Source organism: Delphinus delphis, chromosome 10 (genome assembly GCF_949987515.2).
Source record: "Delphinus delphis chromosome 10, mDelDel1.2, whole genome shotgun sequence".
NCBI classification, from domain to species: domain Eukaryota; kingdom Metazoa; phylum Chordata; class Mammalia; order Artiodactyla; family Delphinidae; genus Delphinus; species Delphinus delphis.
This window is the reverse complement of record NC_082692.2, coordinates 3,384,974-3,398,177: the sequence shown is the minus strand read 5'-3', so window position 1 is coordinate 3,398,177 and position 13,204 is coordinate 3,384,974. Positions and strand designations below refer to the sequence as shown.

At 43.2% G+C, this 13,204-nt stretch overlaps 1 protein-coding gene across 4 annotated transcripts in view; it reads left to right on the top strand.

The window, feature by feature from the left end:
- Positions 1–9,063, top strand: part of RPP40 (ribonuclease P/MRP subunit p40) — a 47,633-nt gene extending 38,570 nt beyond the window's left edge. For all 4 annotated transcript variants that reach the window (XM_060023700.2, XM_060023699.2, XM_060023698.2 and 1 more), the window contains exons 5-11: positions 244–388; positions 1,673–1,741; positions 3,050–3,145; positions 4,400–4,525; positions 6,591–6,789; positions 6,918–7,052; positions 8,126–9,063. In XM_060023700.2, the coding sequence (XP_059879683.1) occupies positions 244–388; positions 1,673–1,741; positions 3,050–3,145; positions 4,400–4,525; positions 6,591–6,789; positions 6,918–7,052; positions 8,126–8,324 (969 nt within the window). In that variant the 3' untranslated portion in view covers positions 8,325–9,063. The remainder of the gene's footprint in view (positions 1–243; positions 389–1,672; positions 1,742–3,049; positions 3,146–4,399; positions 4,526–6,590; positions 6,790–6,917; positions 7,053–8,125) is intronic.
- Positions 9,064–13,204: the final 4,141 nt, after the last annotated feature.

The following is a 13,204-nucleotide window of genomic DNA, read 5'->3' as shown; positions in this document are numbered from 1 at the left end:
ATTGGTAAGTTAATTTCAGAGTTTTTTTGAAAGCTGTGGAGGAATGGTTAGCAGCCTTCATGATGTATCATCCCTAAAAACCTGGGTGTTGATCTACATGAAAATAAGACTTGTTTAAACTTATAATGGAGTATAATCTGCAAAAATACTGAATCACTATGCTGTACACATGAAACTAATGTAATATTGTAAGTCAGCAATGCTTCAATGAATAAGACTTGTTTCTCTTGCACATTGCAATAGGTTTCCTTTCTGATTCCTGAATGTGGGATACTAGCAAAAGAGCTGAAGGACCTGGTCATGGACTCTGGACCCTATTACTTTGTGAAGGATTTACCTCTTCATGAGTTAATCGCACACGAATTCATCAATACTTTTGTCAAGAAAGGTAAGGAAAGCCGTGTAGTGTCTATGAACGCGGTGAGGTGAGGAAGTCCAGGGAGATCGCATAGCAATACCAGGGTCCTTCTCTTGTTCTGAATAGGACTGCTGGAGATCGCCTGTGTGGTCAGGTGTGTGCATCCCTCCCTCCGTCCCGCAGTAGCTCAGCCGACTCTGTGTGCCCTCATTAGGTGCTGGTTTCTGATTGCGCTGGTCCACAGGTGTTGTGTGGGAGTGTGTCGTATGAGGGTTAATGGAAAGGAAAATCTTCGACCGCTGTGTTCAGATGCGCTGCCATTGGGTGTGTGGCTGCAGAGACAGACCGCTGTTCTCCCCGCAGCCCCCATGACAGCTGTCTGGAGAGGGTGGTCTCCTGGTGCAGCCACAGCTGCTGGCCCCGGAGTCAGGTGCTGATTGGGGTTCAGCATCTTCCGCTTAGACGTTGTGGCTCTCAGCCTCGCCTGCGCACCTCATTCCCATCCGTGTCAGCTGGCTGGATTGGCTTGTTCCAGTTATATCCTAGGAGCCACTTGTTTGAAACTATTTCAGTGTGTCTTTAGGGATCCACCCTCACTACATACATCACTGCACAAGGGCCACTGACATCTTGTCTTTGGTCACACGGACATGATTCCTTTCTTCGGTTCTGAAGCTTGATGCTGGGGGATTCCCTGGCGGTCCAGTGGTTAGGATTCCTCGCTTTCACTGCTGAGGACCTGGGTTCGATCCCTGCTCGGGCAGCTAGGATCCCACAAGCTGTGTGGTGTGGTCAAAAAAAAAAAAAAAGAAGTCTGAGCTATTTTGATAACAGTGTGGACACTGGCCATGGCAGGGACTTTTACATAGCTGACCCGACTTAACCTTGGCAACAATACTATGAAATAGGCCTGCAGCGCCCATTTTACAGGTGAGAAAAATGAGGCTCAGAGAGATTGAGTCGCTTTCTTGACTTCACACAAGTTTGTGGCACATGTTGAGTCTTCATCTGGAACTCTGCCTTTCAGGTGTGTACGCTCACCCGCTTTTCCACTTTGTGCCCCTCTGCCAGCATCCCCGGAGGTGTGTGCTCCATCCTGAGTGCATTTTCTGCTCGTTGGTAGCCAGCTTGCACAGCTAGGCCCTAGGCAGGGGCGTCAACTAGCTGTGCTCGGCCTTGCGTGTCCTCCAGCTTGGCTGAGTGAGCTGGAGCAGTGACCTGGAAGGTTTGTTATCCTGTGAAAATAATCCACTAACTTCTTGCAGGTGTGATTTTTTTCTTGTCTTAATTTCTCCTCTGGGTTTTCTCTTATAGGTGCGTGCTATGCACTAACGTACAACACAAATATTGACGAGGATAATACTGTGGCCCTGCTACCAAACGGTAACCACACTCATTTTTTCTTCTTTCTTAATTTATGGAGGAAACACAAACGGTAAAAAAGAAAGAGTCAAGTCATTCAGATGTGTGTAAAGTGAAAGTCCCCCCTTTCATTCCCGTCCCTCCAAACTCACTGCCATTCTCAGCAGGCATTCTTTTTTTTTTTAAAGAATCAATTTTATTTTTGGCTGCATTGGGTCTTCGTTGCTGCGCGCCGGTTTTCTCTAGTTGCGGCGAGCGGGGGCTACTCTTCATTGCAATGCGCGGGCTTCTCATTGCTGTGGCTTCTCTTGTGGAGCACAGGCTCTAGGCATGCGGGCTTCAGTAGTTGTGGCTTGCGGGCTCAGTAGTTGTGGTGAACGGGATCTAGAGCGCAGGCTCAGTAGGTGTGGCGCATGGGCTTTGTTGCTCTGCAGCACGTGGGGTCTTCCTGGACCAGGGCTCGAACCCGTGTCCCCTGCATTGGCAGGCGGATTCTTAACCCCTGCGCCACCAGGGAAGCCCCTCAGCAGGCACTCTTGTTAGCAGGTAGGTGTTCATTCTTCTAGACATTTTCTATGAATGTATAAACACATACAGGTTCTTTTTTTAAAATATATATATATTATGTCATAGTCCATTGTTTCTCAGTTTGCTTTTTTCCCAGGCTGTATATCCTAGACATCTTTCCCTATTAGTACATACAGTTTTTTGGGGTTTGTGTTGTTTTTTTATTTTATTTATTTTTGGCTGTGTTGGGTCCTGGTTGCTGCGCACAGGCTTTCTCTAGTTGCGGCGAGCCGGGGGCTACTCTTTGTTGCAGTGCGCGGGCTTCTCATTGCAGTGGCTTCTCTTGTTGTGGAGCATGGACTCTAGGCACGCGGGCTTCAGTAGTTGTGGCTCGCGGGCTCTAGAGCGCAGGCTCAGTAGTTGTGGTGCACGCAGGCCCAGTTGCTCCGCAGCATGTGGGATCTTCTTGAACCAGGGCTCAAGCTGTGTCCCCTGCTTTGGCAAGCGGATTCTTAACCACTGCACCACCAGGGAAGCCTAGTACATACAGTTTTAATTTACTCTTTTTAATGTCTTGAAAATATTCCAAAGAAGAAGTATACCATAATTTGTTTACTCTTTCTTTAATAAAAACTTCGATAGTTTCTAGTTTCACTCTAATAAATGATGTCTTTGTACATATAATGTATTATAAATAAGATACATGTATGAATAAATAAGACCCTTGTGTGCACTGGTATTTAACTGCCCAATTTGTCTTGCTTTCTCTTAGCGAACACATGATATTTTTAACATCTCTTATGGGAATTATTTGATTTATAGGGAAATTAATTTTATCACTGGATAAAGACACTTATGAAGAAACTGGACTTCAAGGTCGTCCATCTCAGTATTCTGGCAGGAAGACCATGAAGTTTAGTAAGTATCACGCTCACTCCGTCAGTTTCTAACAAGGTAGTAGTCTTCCTGTAACAATTTGAATTTAAATGTTTGAATTGCCTCTGTTCTCTTTGTTCAGAAGAAGTGTGGCTTTTTCTTGTCTTTAAAACTCCTTACTCCGGGGACTCTCGGGTGGGCATCAGATAGGATGAGATAGATACTGCTGTGCATCTGTTTGTCTTCAGCTGTCGGCTGCATCTTGAAAAGATCACAGACTTGGACGTGTTCCATTAGATACATATGTTTTGGGTCACAAATTCAAAGTGATGAACCCACTTGTTCTTTTTTTTTTAAATTGAAGTATAGTTGATTTACAGTGTGTTAATTACTGCCGTACAGCAAAATGATTCAGTTATACATATATGTACATTCTTTTCCATATTCTTTTCCATTATGGTTTATCACAGGGTATTGAATATAGTTCTTTGTGCTATACAGTAGGACCTTGTTGTTTAACCAGCCTATATATACCAGTTTGCATCTGTTCCAACTTGCTCTTAGTAAAGAATTTCCTTTAATTTTCCCAAGTTTTATGATGACTAGTAGAAATTCACCCATGAATGAAGAGATGTAGTTCTGTTGATGGTCTGGCTTGAACATCAGTAGTTATGGCTGCCACCTCCACAGCTAGGTTAGAGTTGATCTCTGCCCTTGGTCTTTGACTACGAAAAATGTGAATTTAAAACACCTGTTGTGGGACTTCCCTGGTGGTCCAGTGGTTAAGAATCTGCCTGCCAGTGCAGGGGACACAGGCTTGAGCCCTGGTCCGGGAAGATCCCACATGCCGCAGAGCAACTAAGCCCGTGTGCCATGACTACTGAGCCTGCACTCTGGAGCCCGTGAGCCACTGAGCCCACGTGCCTAGAGCCCATGCTCTGCAACAAGACAAGCCACCGCAGTGAGAAGCCCGTGCACCACAACGAAGAGTAGCCCCCACTCACTGCAACTAGAGAAAGCCCACGTGCAGCAACAAAGACCCAACGCAGCCAAAAATAAATAAATTTTAAAAATAAATAAAAAATAAAACACCTGTTGTAATTATCTGTCAATGCCAGAAATGTCCATCAGAGGCAGAGTTTTGGTTTGGGAACCCAAAGGGAGGACAAGAAATACAAATAACTTTTTTTATCCATAAAACTTCTAAAACTCCTGATGTTTTTAATCTAGCATGTTTTGCACAGTGCAAGCTGTGTGTATGTGAATGAACTGTTTATTCCTCTCCATTTTTTTAAGTTGTTTCCATTGATTTGATGGATTTATCCTCTAAACTGGACTCTAAGAAGTATAAAAGAATATCTTGGGCTTTCAAAGAAAAGAAACCATTGAAATTTGATTTTCTTTTGGCGTGGCATCAAACAGGTATGAAAAATAAAGTGTGTAATGATGGAGTGGTTTTGAAATCTAATGGTTAATTAAAGGGGAGTAGTGAGGAGAGAATGGTGATTCACCCCAGTGGTCAGGGATGTTGTGCACGTAGATGGATACAGGTGTCCCCCACTTTTCGAAAGTTCACTTTATGCTCCTTTACTTTTTACAAAAGCAAAAAGTGAAAATAGTGTTCAGCGTGTGTTTTGCAGTGAGCTGCTGTAGAGGCAGTGTGCACCCCAGCAGCGAGAGTGGCACCCCCAGCTCCCTCCCCCAGAACTGCACTCAGCGTCTTAGCCTCTAGCCGGCAGAGCTTTGAACTGTGACTTTGAGTGTTTATTTCATGCATCTGTTAGCAAGATGTGTCTTAAGGTAATTGCTTCTTCGCTTTATGCCATTTCGACTTAATGAGAGGTTTTGTAGGAACACTACTTTGGGATGGGGGGAAACCTGTAAACGTTGTTAAGGAAACTGCTTTGACCCCTCTGGCATCCCTGAGAGCCATAGTCCGGGATCATCTCGGCACGCAGCCGTCTGTCTCCACCTCCTTGGGTTGTGTGTCGATCAGGAGCTCCTGAGGGTGGGGTCTCGGGCAACTAACCTTTGCCCATTTCTCCCTTTCCCTCCTCCAGCTTCCCTCCAACAGCCTTGGCTGGAGTGTTTTAAAATAACACCAGTTATACTGCTAGACACAAACTGCTTATTCGTTATTGCAGGGTAGTAATCAGGCATATCATTAAATGTCAGATTAAATTTGTTGTACCTTTTAATTGATTAGAATAATACATTTAGTTCAGAGTTTCATGTTCACCAAACATTTTAATCGGCTCACAACTACCATGTACCTCGCTCCTTTTAGAAGTGTATCTTTGGCCCAAAACAAGATTAAATGAATCAAATCATCACAATTACAATGGTGTAGTTCTCTCTTGGAGAAGAGGGAAGCCCCTAGGCCCATTTTGGAAATAGGTCCATCTGCTCCTCCTGGGAAGTTCGTGGTCACTGGGTGCTACAGGGTTGCCTGGGTGAGGCCTAGGTCTGTAACACTTGGGTGCTTCTTCTGTGTGTGGTGCAGACACAGAGGGCAGAGAGGCTGACATCTCAGTTGTAGGAAGTCTTTACTGAGGGCCTCCTATGCAGTGGGTTCTGGAGACCACTGTGTTCCTAAGACTCCGAAGTATTTTAAGGGCTTGTCAAGACCTGTGAAGCACCTGAGATTTCATCCGCTTAGCAAGCTCAGAAGTTAGCCAGCACGTTCTCGTGCGCTCTGGCAGGAGACACGAGACCCCTGGGTCAGAGACAGAAAACCTAATGATTCCCAGCAGTAGCAGTGGGCAGAGCACCAGCGTTTGCTCCAGTTCACCAAGTCCTGGTTCCTGCAGGGTGATGCATGGTGGGCAGGGGATGCTGGTGCAAGCAGGGGGTTGCATTACAGGAGGGGAGCCTGGAGCCTAAGGAATTCCGATCTTTTATATTGGGCGGTGAGCCTGCTGACCTTTGCCCTGGAGGGAGGGAGGAGGTGGAGGGAGACATTATTTCTAATACACTGGGCAGTAAGCAGGCCTGCCCTCTGCTCCAAGAGGGCCACTATTTCCGTCTTCCAGGGAAGATCCTTCAGGATACACTGGATCTTACTGGGGTTTAAAGACAAGCTGGACTGAGATTCTGTCTTCAGCTCCTCTTCTGTTTCCTTCTTCGAGAGTGTGCAAATATGCTGCTTTCTCTGTAGAGTTCACTAATTTTATCTAAACATAAGTAATGCTTTGATTAAGTCAGAAGTTTCTTAGTAGAGCAAATGTTGAGACTAGTATGGTTTGAATCTGAAAGCCTTATGATTTTCCAGGAAAAGTGTGACAGAAGATGAATGTTGACAGAACTTTGGCACAAGGAGGCGAAGGCAACTTAAATGATTTTAATTTGAGTAAAGCTTTGTACAACCTCCTCTGGCCTTACTTCATCCTGCCTGCTTCCTGAAACCCTCCAGTGGGAATGGGGTGGACTCAGGGATTCACTGCACTTGTTTACACTATTCAAGTGGCCTTATTTGGTGTGTTTGAAGGTGCGGAAGGATCAACGATGATGTCATACTTTTCTAATTACCGGATTCAGGAGCGTCAGCCAAAAATAGCGCTGAGCACGGTGACAGATCTGCCGTGCCCCGTGCTGCGGAGCGGCGAGCTCAGGGGCGAGCCGGAGGCGGCCTGCAGCGCCCAGGAGCTCTTCGAGTGGCTGGGCGCCGTCTTCAGTAACGCCGAGCTGTGCGTATGAGGGCTGCCGGGTCCTGGAGGGCTTGGGCTGGCTTCTCGTTTTCAGCAGGGGTTTAGTACTTTGAAAGTTGATCGTGTAGTGGATATAGATGCATTTTCTTTCCCTTTTTTGGTTACAGAAATAATGAGCCTGATAATTTCATATCAACCTACTGCTGTCCCCAGCCAAGCACAGTGGTGGCGAGAGCTTACCTGTGTACAATCACTGGTTTCATCCTTCCAGAGAAGATACGTCTTCTGTTGGAACAGCTGTGGTGAGAAAAAAGAACAGCCTTTTTTGCCATTTACGCCTTGCTTGTCTCCGCTAATGATCCAGGTTCCAGGGTCCTCTCACAGCGTGTCCCCCTTTCCCCTTGCTTGGGCTCACGTGCAGTAACGTTATCATCTCACATGATGTAATCATCCCTGGTGATATTGCCAGGTCCTTGTCCTTTGAAAAGAGCGGAGCTTTACTGTGCTTCTTGGGAACAAACTGCTCATTGTTCTTGTTCCGCTCCCCCAGACCATTTCGCTGCAGTTGAAGTTACAGTATCACTTAAGAAAACGGCAGTACTCTGTGGAACACATTATGATCTGTCTTAAATACTGGATTTCTGCAAAGTGCTTCACTTTGAAATGGGTGGGAAAAGGAGCTGACCACCTCTGAATCCAAATCATATCCAAAATCTGCCCTGGCTCTAACATCCGTGAATCGCTGGGCACCGGTAACCTGCCACGGGTTGTATAGAGTAGTACTGGATTTTCATTGTGGGAGGTGTTCTGTAAATAAAATGTTAGGAAGCTCAAAGCCCGTATTGAAAATGAGCACCACGCCTTCTGAGTCTTCGCTTGAAACATGTCTAAGATTTAAGTGTTGAGGGTTTTCCTTTTTATATCCAACATCCTCTTTCACATTTATTAGCTTCGTACTTTTATTTTCCTCAGTAAGAAGGTTGAAGTTTTAAAAATTGGATGGATTTTAAAAAAGAAATTCGATAAATTATTCTGCAGTGTTTCAGTTTACAGAGCCTCTGAAAGCAGCACTGTTCAGGGGAGGGAAACGATTCTTACACACTTGGTGGGGAATTTTTTGTTCTTTCAATCTTATATGCTCTTAGGAACCGCTGAAGTTTGTTGTGTGCGCTGCATGTTGGTGAACCTTTACTGAATTCACAGTATAGCACCAGGAATTTAATTTGTCTCCTAATTTTTATAAATGAAAGCTAAGGTCAAAGCTTCATGGGAGCATCAGAAATACCGCTTATCCTGAATAAGTAAAAAAAAAAAAAAAAAAAATGGGACCGTTCCTAACTCTTCCTGTTTGTTAAGAAGTGTCTGTCTTTTTCAGTCGCTACTTTGACGAACCAAAGTTGGCCCCGTGGGTGACGTTGTCGGTTCAAGGCTTTGCAGACAGCCCTGTTTCCTGGAGAGAGAACGAACACGGTTTTCGAAAAGGAGGAGAACATTTATACAACTTTGTGGTTTTTAGTAATCGGGACTACTGGCTTCAGTTGGCTGTTGGGGCAAATGATGACTGTCCACCATGACAAGCACAGAGTTTAAAGTCGTGTTTGTTTACGTTTATGCTCGTTTTCCGTATTTCTCGGCAGTGTAAGGACTGTGTGTTCACTCAGACTTGGGTGATAAGGACATTTCTCAGATCGGCATCTGTTAGCATCTGCCCTGGACTCGGGCCCATCCTGTGACAGGCTTGCCGTCAGGTGGAAGCTCATAGTTGATTTCTCCCTGTCACTATGAGCCCAGGGCGTGGGCTACTGCGTCGTAACTTGGGCCACGATGGCCAGGGACTGGGGGTTATGGGACCACTGGGTAAGATGTGTGCTGTGATTGTGTATTTCTCACATCATAATAACAAGAAATCCTTAACATCATACTTACCAGAGCCAGTTCCTGCATTAGTGCTGTTCATCTATTACCTCATTTAATTCTCACATCAGTCCTGTGAGGGAACAGAGTGTACATAAGCTACTGAAGTCACCTGCTTGTGGATTCAAGACTTGATCTCAGATCAGCTGGTTCCTGAGTGTGTGCTGAGTGTGTGCTCACTCTCCTGCTTCTGGGTCAGGAGGGATATTTGGATGCTGTATATGCATAAAGAACAAGTTGAATTTTGCAGTAACCTTATAAGGGAAAAGAATCTGAAAAACATATGTGTGTGTGTGTGTGTATATATGTAAAACCGAATCACTGTGCTGTACACCTGAAACTGACATGACATCATAAATCAACTATACTTCAATTTAAAAAAAAAAGTGACTTGCCTGGCAGTATAGTGGTTAGAACTCGTGCTTCCACCGCAGGGGGGCGTGGGTTCGATCCCTGGTTGGGGAACTAAGATCCCACATGCCACACAGCGTGGCCAAAAAATAAAAGTAAAAAACAAAGTTGAAAGAATTTTTTTTCTCCCAGCAATATGGCTGATAAGGACCAACTGAAAACTACTTAAATTTCTGGAATACCTATCAAGAACCATTTTTTAAAATGTTTCAATGAGCTGCAGAATAAGAATTCTCAAAAGCTAAATAATTTATTTGGTCACATGGAATTAAATTAGAAATCAGAAACATCCTTGAAAATCCCCAAGTATTTGGAAACAAAATAACTCACAAGTCAAAGAACAAATCTAAAGAGAAATTAGAAAGTAATTTGAAATGACTTTTAAAAAAACTAGAATTTGTGGGTTCTTGCTAAAGCAGTACTTAGAGGGAAACTTGCAGCATTAAATGCTGCAAGGAAAGGAAGAAAGGAAAACAGGTCTCAAATCAGTGACCTCAGTTTCCACTTTAAGAAACAGTAAAAGAAGAGCAAATTAAATCCAAAGTCAGCAGAAGAAAAGGAATAATAAAGATCAAAGTGGTAACCAATGAAATAAAATAGAGAAAAATTAATCCAAAAGCTTGTTCTTTGGGAGAATCAATAAAATTGATAAATCTCCAGCCAGATTGGTGAGGGGAAAAAAAAGAGACCAATTACCGATACAAGGAATGGGAGAGGTAACGTGACTGAAGATCCCACAGATGTTAAAATAATAGGAACACCTTTATACCAATAAATTCAAGAACGTAGGTGAAATTGACAAATTCCTTGAAAGACACAAATTACCAGAGCTCACTCAAGAAGAAACAGGTAAAACCTTCCTATAACCCCAATGGGATGGCTTCAGTCGTGAGTTTTACCGAACATTTGAAGAAATAATACCAGTTCTACACAAATACTGCCACTCATTCTATGGGGTCAGCATTACCCTGGTAGCAAAATTACCGAGGCATCCTGGCTGGGCAAATACATTGCAAGGAAAGAAAACACTGCAAAACAAACATTCCTCATGAACATAAGTGCAAAAACTAGCAAAAGTTTTAGTAAATTGAAACCTACGATATGGTAAAAAGGTAATATGGCCATGGGATTTATCCTGGGATTGCAGGATTGATTTAACATTCACATAATCATTTCAATCAATACTAGAAACGTATTTAACACAATCCACCATCTAGTCCTGTTAAAAACTCTGGCAAACTGGGAATAAAGGGGACTTCCCCAATCTGATTAAAAGACATCTGCAAAAGCCCTACAGCTAACATCAGACTTAATTGTGAAGGGCTGAATACTTTTCTCCTAACATCAGGAAGAAATCAGGGATATCTCTGCTCATCGTTGTACTGGAGATTCTAGACTGCAGTCAGGCAAGAAACAGAACATCCAGATAGGAAAGAAAAAAATAAGATTGTCCTTTTTTCACAGATGACATGATCATCTATGTAGAAGATTCAGTGGAATCTATAAACAAGATATTAGAACTAATAAGTGAGTTTATCAAGGTTGCAGGATACAAAGCAGTGTACAAAAATCAATTATATTTCTATATGAACAATTAGAAAGGGAAATTAAAAATCATTTACAATAGCATAAAAATACTAGGTAGTTAGGAATAAATGACAAAAAATGTGAAAGACATACACTGAAAACTGTTAAATATTGCTATGATCAATTAAAGAAGACCTAAATAACTTGGGGTATATACTTTGTTCATGGGTCAGAAGACTCAGTATTGTTAAGATGTCATTTCAGGACTTCCCTGGTGAGGCAGGGGTTAAGAATCTGCCTGCCAATGCAGGGGACACGGGTTCGAGCCCTGGTCCAGGAAGATCCCACATGCCGCAGAGCAACTAAGCCCATGCACCACAACTACTGAGCCTGCACTCTAGAGCCTGTGTGCCGCAACTACTGAGCCTGTGCTCTAGAGCCCGCGAGCCACAACTAATGAGCCCATGTGCCACAACTACTGAAGCCCACGCACCTATAGCCCATGCTCTGCAACAAGAGAAGCCATCGCGATGAGAAGCCCGCACACCACAAAGAAGAGTAGCCCTCGCTCGCCACAACTAGAGAAAGCCTGCGTGCAGCAACAAAGACCCAACACAGCCAAAAATAAAAGTAAAATAAAATAAATAAATTTATAAAAAAAGAAAAAGAGATGTCATTCCAAAATACAGATTCAATGTAGATTCAATATAGTCCCAGCAGGCTACTTTCTGTGTGTGTACATAAGTTGACAAGCTGATTCTAAAATTTTTGTAGAACTGCAAAGGACCTAGAGTAGCCTCCAGGGCTGTCTTGGAACTTGACAACACAGCACCAAAAGCCTCCAGCCGCCCCATTCTTTGTCCCTCAGCATGATGTAAACCCAGCCCAAGTAGGAAGTCAGGAGGTGTTTTTCAGTGTGTCCCCCTTGTGATCTGTAAGGGCGCCTGCCAACTGCGAAGAAGTTTCATAATAAGGGACTTAATTGAGGAGGTGCCAGTTGACGTTGGAAATAAGATTTATTGCTGTTAATCCTTTGGAGTAATCCGGGGTTGACTAGCTTTTTTTCAAACTATATATTCCGGTTAATACCATGTTCAACTATTTTCCATATAAAATTAAAAAATAAAAATCTGGTATACAAGAGGGGTTGTAGAAGACTGAGTTGAGGAATTTATGTGAATAGGAAAACAGACTTGTAGATCTTTAGGGAACAAGTGTCAAGAGGTTTCTGGAAAAAAAGAAAGACCTACAAATTACCAAGGCAGTTTTCTTAAGTTTGAAGCAGGGGAAACGGTAACACAGCAACCGACCAAAAAAGCTATGCCAGAACCCTCCCTTTTAAGGAGCTAAGATTGTGCTCAAATTCTTTGTGTGTAATTTACTGGGACTTGGGGACCAGAAAGACCACTGCAAGCATATTCTTCAGAATCCAGATTAGGGGAAAAGTTCTATTCCTTGGGTGCAAAGTTACTGCTATATTCATCTTAATAAATCAAACTAAATGACTTGGCAGGAAGCCAAGTGTGACCCACACATTTCTAAAGAAATGACCAGAGATCGAAGATGATTATTTTCATCTCTTATAATTGAAGAAATATTTGTCTTGTCTTCCTGTTGCCCAAGGTTAGAGTTCTTTTCCTCCTTCTGGTATGTTGTCTCGAAACCCATGTGCCATTTTCACCACAAAGCTCCCTGGATTCTCCAGAGACAGAACTAATAGGAGATATATATATATATACACACACACACACACACACACAGTATTTATATCAATCTTAAATATATGAATACATAGTCATATATAGTATTTATTATATAATATAAATATTTGCATATTGATTATATATAATGAAGATAATTATGTTGTATATTATATATAATATATTGTGTATATACATATTAATAGATATTGTAAATACAGCTCTTCCTTGACTTATGATACTGTTACATCCTGATAAACCCATTACAATTTGAAATTATTTTAAGTCGAAGATGCATTTCATACACCTGACCTGCCAAGCATCATAGCTTAGCCTAGCCTACCTTAAACATGCTCAGGGCACTGACATTAGCCTACAGTCAGGCAAAATTATCTAACACAAAGCCTACTGTATAATACAGTGTTGAATATCTCATGTAATTTATTAAATTCTGTACTGAAAGTGAAACAGAGTGTCTGGGCAGAGGATGGTTGTCCGTGTATCAGTTGTTCATCCTGGTGGTGGCGTGGCCGCCTGGGAGCAGCCCAGCATCACAAGAGAACATCTTACCGTGTGCACATCGCTAGCCCTGGAAAAGATCAAGGTTTCTACTGAATGTGTATCACTTTCACACCATCGTAAAGTTGAAAAATGCTAAGTGGAACCCCGGGGGCACCATCTGCATTTATCATGATGAATTGGCTCATGCAGTGGTGGAGGAGAAGAAGTCCTGCTACAGCTGCCCTCCGTGAGCCGTAGACCCAGGAGAACCGCTGGTGTCGTTCCGTCCAAGTCGGAAGCCCTGGGGACCAGGAGAGCCAATGGTGTGAGTCCCATCCAAGGGCAGAAGACACATGTCCTAGGTCAGCGGTCAGGCAGAGAGAGTAGAATTGTTCCTTTCT